This window comes from Garra rufa, chromosome 8 (assembly GCF_049309525.1).
Source record: "Garra rufa chromosome 8, GarRuf1.0, whole genome shotgun sequence".
In the NCBI taxonomy this organism is placed as follows: Eukaryota; Metazoa; Chordata; class Actinopteri; order Cypriniformes; family Cyprinidae; genus Garra; species Garra rufa.
This window is the reverse complement of record NC_133368.1, coordinates 7,052,877-7,061,644: the sequence shown is the minus strand read 5'-3', so window position 1 is coordinate 7,061,644 and position 8,768 is coordinate 7,052,877. Positions and strand designations below refer to the sequence as shown.

General features: G+C 37.9%; 1 protein-coding gene and 1 pseudogene across 1 annotated transcript; both read right to left on the bottom strand.

The window, feature by feature from the left end:
- Positions 1-693: 693 nt before the first annotated feature.
- tuba8l3 (tubulin, alpha 8 like 3) lies at positions 694-5,353 on the bottom strand. The gene is made up of 4 exons (XM_073845408.1): positions 5,226-5,353; positions 2,723-2,945; positions 2,354-2,502; positions 694-1,796 (listed from the first exon to the last, which is right to left on the bottom strand). Exons 1-4 carry the CDS (start codon positions 5,226-5,228, stop codon positions 819-821), a joined length of 1,353 nt encoding a protein of 450 aa, XP_073701509.1. The 5' UTR covers positions 5,229-5,353; the 3' UTR covers positions 694-818.
- A 589-nt stretch (positions 5,354-5,942) lies between these two features.
- LOC141340518 (tubulin alpha chain-like) lies at positions 5,943-8,379 on the bottom strand (annotated as a pseudogene).
- Between the last annotated feature and the right edge of the window lie 389 nt (positions 8,380-8,768).

Here is an 8,768-nt window from a genome sequence, read left to right as displayed (position 1 = left end):
ATATATATATATATATTTCTCATCTGAGTATGATGCAGTGGTGACTATTAAGTCCAGAATCACAATACCACTAATCTTACTCAGTAAGAAGTGCTGGTTGGCTGATAACTGGTTGACTGGAAAAAGTGCATTTCCACAATGGCAGTGTTAAACTTTTACAAGCTTCTGCATGACACTAGGTGTCAGTATAAGACTTAGTTTTCTTGAATGCAGCAAATAAAAAAAAAAAAAAAACGTAAGACTACACACAGCATAGAAAAAAATCCATAATTCAGTGCAGCCATGCAAGTGCCATTAAGATGAATAAAAATGCAAACAGATTCATTCTGGATTGATATTCTTGAGACATCTCTCCAGATATGTTAGACTTCCTTAATGCCTACTGATGTTTTATTTCTGCCATTGTGATTGTGATTGTGTTATTTGTTATTTCTATTCCATTTTAAATGCTTTAAAAACATTGGAAGAATAGTGTATTAGATGATGTAGATGTATTAAATGGATTTCTTTATCTTGGCCACTTTATCATTTATAATTTGATATTTTTATATTTTTAAGTCTAGGTAATCACAGAAGGCACAATGAGTAATTTAACAAAAAGTGCTAAAAATATTACACAATTAATTATGAACTTGCTTATCTGTAAAATATTATGTCTGAGACCAGAGAGAAAACACACAAAACACTCAAGAATAAATTCTTTCTTTTATTCTTCAAATTGTATTCATATAAAACCAATTGCAATGCAAATGGAACTTTACTTTTTGCAAAAATCTTATTGGTCAGATTTAATTTTGCCAGGCGGTAATTCTGCCTCTTTAATATTCTTCTCCCTCTTCGTCCTCCTCTCCGATGCTGTCAGTGCCGACCTCTTCATAATCCTTCTCCAGAGCTGCCATATCTTCTCTGGCCTCTGAAAACTCTCCTTCCTCCATTCCTTCACCCACATACCAGTGCACAAAGGCTCTCTTGGCATACATCAGGTCGAACTTGTGATCTAGACGGGCCCAAGCTTCAGCAATGGCCGTAGTGTTGCTCAGCATGCACACGGCTCTCTGAACTTTGGCCAGATCTCCACCAGGAACCACAGTTGGAGGCTGATAATTGATACCTACTTTGAATCCAGTCGGGCACCAGTCAACAAACTGGATGGTGCGTTTGGTCTTAATGGCAGCGATGGCAGAATTGACATCTTTGGGCACCACATCTCCACGATACAGAAGACAGCAGGCCATGTATTTACCATGACGAGGATCACACTTCACCATCTGATTGGAAGGCTCAAAGCAGGCGTTGGTTATGTCAGCTACAGAAAGCTGCTCATGATACGCCTTCTCAGCAGAGATCACAGGAGCGTATGTAGCCAGAGGGAAATGAATACGTGGGTAGGGCACCAAGTTGGTTTGGAACTCGGTGAGATCCACATTCAGAGCTCCGTCGAATCTCAGCGAGGCCGTGATGGAGGACACGATCTGCCCGATGAGCCTGTTGAGGTTGGTGTAAGTGGGACGCTCGATGTCTAGGTTTTTACGACAGATGTCGTAGATGGCTTCGTTGTCCACCATGAAGGCACAGTCAGAGTGCTCCAGGGTGGTGTGGGTGGTCAGGATGGAGTTATAGGGCTCCACCACTGCTGTGGACACTTGAGGAGCAGGATAGATGGCAAACTCCAGCTTGGACTTCTTGCCGTAGTCGACAGAGAGACGCTCCATCAGCAGGGAGGTGAAGCCAGAGCCAGTACCTCCACCAAAGCTGTGGAAGATGAGGAATCCTTGTAAGCCAGTGCACTGATCAGCCTGTTGGATTAAATGATCTTATTAGTAATAACATCTTCATAATTACTAAAGGATTAGTTTTCTTCCAGACTCAAGCTAAATTACTCACCCCCATGACATCCAAGATATTTATGTCTTTGTTTCATCAGTTAAAAAGAAATGAAGGTTTTTGAGGAAAACATTCCAGGGTTTTTCTCCATATAGTGGACTTCAATGGGGATCAAAAGGTTAAAGGTCCAAATTGCAGTTTCAATACAGCTTAAAAACATGCATTTATGGTTAAAAAATATAAACATTTTTAAAGAAAATGATGATAATTTCATTAGATGAGACTCTTATTTCTCGGCTGGGATCGTTTAGAGCCCTTTGAAGCTGCAGTGAAACTGCAATTTGGAAAAATCCTGGAATGTTTTTCTCAAAAAACTTGAACATGAACATCTTGGATGCCATAGGAAAAGTAAATTATCAGTAAATGTTTACTCTGGAAGTGAACTAATCCTTTAATGCATCTAAGTCAAATTCAGTTAGAGAAAAAAAGATTTGAGACATTTCCAGGTTGATTTTTAAATAAACCTCACCAGTTTGCGGGTCCTGTCCAGCACTAGGTCAATGATTTCTTTACCAATGGTGTAATGACCACGGGCATAGTTATTGGCAGCATCTTCTTTTCCAGTAATAAGCTGCTCAGGATGGAACAGCTGGCGATATGTGCCTGTGCGCACCTCATCTGTAAAGGAAAAAAAAAATTATCTAATTGCAGCCAAATTGTCTAAACTCCTGTTCGTTTTTTTACTCACAGTAGCAAATAAGAAGAATTGCTAATCTTATTGCTCCAGTAAATCCAAGGTAATCACTATTACTTTTTCAAAAAACATATTTAGTAAAATTGTTGCTTTTCCAATATCTTGTAAAATGTAATTGTATTATGTTTCTCAGGCTGAACTTACCAATCACAGTGGGTTCCAGATCAACAAAAATAGCACGTGGAACATGTTTTCCTGCTCCAGTCTCACTAAAGAAGGTGTTGAAGGAGTCGTCTCCTCCTCCTATTGTCTTATCACTGGGCATCTGTCCATCTGGCTGAATACCGTGCTCCAGACAGTAAAGCTCCCAGCATGCATTACCCATTTGGGCTCCAGCTTGGCCAACATGCATAGAGATACACTCACGCTAGAGGGAGAAGGAGGGTAAATATATTGAATATATGTTATACACTACCAGTCAAAAGTGTTTGGACAGTAAGATTCTTTACGTTTCTTAAAGAAATCTCTTCGGCTCACTAAGCCTGCATTAATTTGATCCAAAGTACAAAAAAAAGTATTTTTACTATTTTAAATAACTGTTTTCAATTTGAATATATTTTATTATGTAACCTATTCCTGTGATCAAAGCTAAATTTTCAGCATCATTACTCCAGTCTTTAGGGTCACATGATCCTTCAGAAGTTATACTAATATGCTGATTTGCTGTTTTTATTATTATTAACATTTTTATTATTGTTATCAATATTTAAAACAGTTCAGTACATTTTTTCAGGATTCTTTAATGAATAGAAAGAAATGATAGAAATGAATACTTTCATTTAGTATGAATGCTTTAAATTGATCAAAAGTGATGATAAAGATATTTATGTTACAAAAAAATTATATTTCAAATTCTGTTCTTTCTGTTCTGTTGATGATAAAGACATTACAATGTTACAAAAGATTTCTGTTTCAGATAAATGCTGTTCTTCTGAACTTTCTATACATCAAAGAAACCTGAAAAAAAATTCTACTCAGCTGTTTTCAACATCATAATAATAAAATGTTTTTTTAGCAGCAAATCAGAATATTAGAATGGTTTCTGAAGGATCATGTGACTGGAGTAATGATGCTAAAAGTTTAGCTTTGAAATCACAGAATTAAATCATATTTTAAAATATATTCAAATAGAAAACAGTTCTTCTAAATAGTACAAATATTTCAAAGTTTTACTGGTTTTAGATCAAATAAATACATGCTTGGTGAGCAGACATTAAAAGTCTTACTGTCCAAAAACTTTTGACTGTTGGTGTAAGTGGCAGCTGTACATATTTTGCTAAATACTTTAATGAGATAATAAGACACAGTAACATGTTAGCTCCTAATATTAACTTCAATTTAAATTTAATATTTCATTATTATTTAAAATAAAAAAGCATTAAAATAATAATTTAATTCCTTATTGTAATGTACTCCCTTCATAACTGTTTATTTCCTTTGAAGAATCAGGGTTCCCAAAGTTTTGAAAAACCTGAATTAAGTAGCCGAATTTTCAAAAGTGTAATTTTTTTAAGACCTGGAAAAGTCATTTAAATGAATACAATTTTAAAATTTCATGGGCATTTTTATAACAAATGTAAGACCAGACAAATTAGTTAATTGTGTATTTAATTATTTGAATTATAATTATTTTAGTATGTATTTTATATACAGAAACTAGCCCATAGATTAAAACAAGTAAAAAAAAAAAACGTTTTGTTGTAGCCAATGTAGGGCTTTGAAGTCAAAAAGGCTGAGATCTAGTGAACTAAACATGTTCTTTTTATTGTTCTAAATGAGGAATTTACAGTTAGGTCTGTTATTGTAGTCGTTAACACGCTGACTGACCTCACCCAAAGCTTAATACTCTAAAAACTTCATACATTTTCCTAAGCTTTTGAACCTATTGTTTAGTGGGGAACTCTTTCTTTGCGATTACATTTACATGCATGTTTACCCTCTCCTCTAGATTGGGTCATAGGATCTCTAGAGTACAGAAGAAGAGACTGAGTGTGTTCCTTTGAGGCCTCAGTCCACCCCCTCCCTGTCCCAGCTGTACACTCGCCTTTGTGTAACACAGAGATATCTCACTCGGGGCTTGTCACCAGAACAGTTATATCTATTATTCTGCCATGCTCCAGATTTTGGCACTCATGATCTCATCTTCTACCATTGCCTCTCAGTATGTCACAAAGGAATGAATGTATTTATTCTCTGAGTAACAACTGCATGCTATAGTTCCCCTTTTCTCCTCTTTAGTTGACTTGAGGTTTAGTGAGCTATTTTGCGGACTTACCAAACATAGATAAAATTATATTCAGAAAAGGAGTTTCCTGCTGACATGTGTGTCATAGTCTGGGATCAGGCTTTGTAGGCCGTCGCCACATCCTCTGTATAATGAAAGGCCAGCTTTGTGTCTGAAACTCAGCATGGCTTAAAGCTTTACTTTTGGATATTTTTATAAAACTGTTTCAGTAGTTTAACTACACTGCTGATAACTAGTCTTCCATACTGTATACAATATTTAGATTTTTTATAAAATATCATAGAGAATCTCTTAATGTGCCTCAAGTGCACAAAATAGGAAATAGTGTACATATGTGTACTTCAATACAGTGATTTATTAAATAAATTAGAATTACGAATCGATCAAGCATTATGAACTTACCATCTTGTCAGATTTCCCTTCAGGCCGACTTGAGGATTCGGAAAGAGAAGGCAGATGTGGAGAAGAAAGGAGAGGTGGGGTTTTTATAGAGAGGGAAGAGGGAGGAGGAAGAGAGGGGGTTAGCAGGAAGTGGGATCGCCTGTTGGAGTGAGGATAGTCGTACTGAAGGGCCGTCCTTCCTAGACAAGCATAGTCTAGCTCCCTCTTGGGACTTTAGGGGTCTGTGAAAACCATCTGGCTTCTTTACTAGCTTTTTGGGCATTCGATAATGCTAAAAGCCAGGAAGGAATTTTACAGGCTATATGTCAATGCTCTCCACGGTCACATGTTAAAGTTTCATAACAACTGCAGGGAAAATGATATCTTGACTATTTGAAATATAATGCTTACAGGAGGATTCTGTAGTCTTTGTGATTCCAGCATGAAGAAAAGCAAGTTTAAAGACTTGAGGGTGAAAGTGTTATTTAATATCAGTCTGTAAAAGTCTGTGTGCAGAAGAACTTTTGTGTCATAGTACTGTAAAAGTAGCCCTATATCTGAAAACAGATATGTCTGTTTCTGTTTACAAAGTATAAAAAGCACTATTTACTAAGATTTTTTATAGACATGAATACAGAAAGAGACACACAGGCCCAATTGTCATCAGACTTTAATTTCAGTGCTACACTATTAATGAAAGCACAGACATTATCCAGTCTCTCATAGTGATGCCCATTGACATATGCAAACAGCTGAATCATGAATAACAGCTATAGCAGGTGGTCATTTTTGTGCTGCATAGACACTAGAGGGGGAAGGGTGTCGTGCTGGAAAATATTCTGTTTTGCATGTGGGCCTTTATCACTTTTGCATGTGCAAATATATACAGATTTGAAACAGATAACATTCAACTATATATCACGAAGCAAATTTCTAGGAAGAGCTTGTCACCAGACTTTTTACTGCTTAATTTTAATCTATATTTGGCAGTTCGTTTTTACTTTTTTAATAGATTTAACTTTTGCATAAGACATAAAAAGCAGCAAAAAATTTAATTAACGCCTTTACATTAGGTATCGGGAACAAACAAACAAACAATAAACAGTTCATGAACTAACAATGTAAGGTTTTACACCATTTACTAATCTAGGTCATTTAGAAAATCCTTATTATTGATCATATGCATGTTAACTTATTAACATATGTGACCCTGGACCATAAAACCAGTCTTAAGTAGGGTAAATTTGGGTAAATTGGTAGAAATAGCCAAAAAGTATGGGTCAAAATTATCTATTTTTCTTTTAATGCCAACAATCATTAGGATATTAAGTAAAGATCATGTTCCATGAAGATATTTTGTAAATTTTCTAATGTAAATATGTCACAACTTAATTTGATTAGTAATGCATTGCTAAGAGCTTAATTTGGACAACTTTAAAGGTATGACCATGGTCACATGTTAAATAATACAACTTAAATGTAGAAATGACAAATTATTAATAAATGTTGTAAAAGTATTCTTAATTAAATTTTAAGTTAGCTTGAAAGAATCCAAAAGTGATACCAAAGAATGTATAACCCCCCCTAAAAAACACTAAAATGCTCCATTTTAGAAGATAAAATGAATATCAGATTACCCTGAGATTACAAACAAACTGCATTTAAAATTCCACTCCGTCCTCATCATCTCCGATGCTGTCAGTGCCGACTTCTTCATAATCCTTCTCCAGAGCTGCCATATCTTCTCTGGCCTCTGAAAACTCTCCTTCCTCCATTCCTTCACCCACATACCAGTGCACAAAGGCTCTCTTGGCATACATCAGGTCGAACTTGTGATCTAGACGGGCCCAAGCTTCAGCAATGGCCGTAGTGTTGCTCAGCATGCACACGGCTCTCTGAACTTTGGCTAGATCTCCACCAGGAACCACAGTTGGAGGCTGATAGTTGATACCTACTTTGAATCCAGTCGGGCACCACTCTACAAACTGGATGGTGCGTTTGGTCTTAATGGCAGCGATGGCAGAATTGACATCTTTGGGCACCACATCTCCACGATACAGAAGACAGCAGGCCATGTATTTACCATGACGAGGATCACACTTCACCATCTGATTAGACGGCTCAAAGCAGGCGTTGGTTATGTCAGACACAGAAAGCTGCTCATGATACGCCTTCTCAGCAGAGATCACAGGAGCGTATGTAGCCAGAGGGAAATGAATACGTGGGTAGGGCACCAAGTTGGTTTGGAATTCGGTGAGATCCACATTCAGAGCTCCGTCGAATCTCAGCGAGGCCGTGATGGAGGACACGATCTGCCCGATGAGCCTGTTGAGGTTGGTGTAAGTGGGACGCTCAATGTCCAGGTTTTTACGACAGATGTCGTAGATGGCTTCGTTGTCCACCATGAAGGCACAGTCAGAGTGCTCCAGGGTGGTGTGAGTGGTCAGGATGGAGTTGTAAGGCTCCACCACTGCTGTGGACACTTGAGGAGCAGGATAGATGGCAAACTCCAGCTTGGACTTCTTGCCGTAGTCAACAGAGAGACGCTCCATCAGCAGAGAGGTGAAGCCAGAGCCAGTACCTCCACCAAAGCTGTGGAACACCAGGAAACCTTGAAGGCCAGTGCACTGATCAGTCTTTTGGAAAAGAAAAGAACAAGAGCTTACCAAAAAGACTACGATACACTAATTTCAGCCATATTTTTCAGGCTAAAAAGTATTACCAGCTTGCGGATACGATCCAGGACTGAATCAATGATCTCCTTGCCAATGGTGTAGTGTCCTCTAGCATAGTTATTGGCTGCGTCCTCTTTTCCTGTGATGAGTTGTTCTGGGTGAAAGAGTTGACGGTAGGTGCCTGTCCGTACTTCATCTACATTGACAGAAAGCAGTTTCAATTGTGGTATTCTCATGTACAAACTATTCTAAACCATTTTTAATCAAAAATATTTCCTTTACCAATCACAGTGGGTTCCAGATCAACAAAGATGGCACGTGGAACATGTTTTCCTGAAGCCGTCTCGCTGAAGAAGGTGTTGAAGGAGTCGTCTCCTCCTCCAATTGTCTTATCACTGGGCATCTGTCCATCTGGCTGAATACCGTGCTCCAGACAGTAAAGCTCCCAGCATGCATTACCAATCTGTGCTCCAGCTTGGCCAACGTGGACTGAAATGCACTCACGCTGCGGATTAAGAATGAATTTATTTAATCATACAGACAAAATCTATAAATACTGAAATTACGGTAATTGAAAAGAAGTTGGTGTATGTTACCATATTGTATTTTGTCTTCCAGCCGATGCTCAGGGTTCGGAACGAAGCTCTAAATGTGTCAAAGTCTGACACGGAACATATTTATACCTGGAGCATCATGCGGTAACAGTGTTCTTTGTAATCGGAGAAGCCGCTGATGTCGATACTATCTTCAGGCGAAAAAAGGAGGAAGACAAAAAGAAAAATGAGGCTAGCACCTCCTACACTCATAGGAATAGTTTATTGTTAGTGCCAGATATGAATTTGAATAGACTGGTGAACAATTTTACAAAAAGCTCCTTTGATCCTCCGGG

What these genes read in the sequence shown, in the direction of transcription:
- tuba8l3 (XM_073845408.1), bottom strand. An exon ending in TCTGGAACCCACTGTGATTG is followed by an intron (nt 2,503 to 2,722) that starts GTAAGTTCAGCC and finishes TTTCCTTTACAG; the next exon opens with ATGAGGTGCGCACAGGCACA. An exon ending in TGGACAGGACCCGCAAACTG is followed by an intron (nt 1,797 to 2,353) that starts GTGAGGTTTATT and finishes TTAATCCAACAG; the next exon opens with GCTGATCAGTGCACTGGCTT.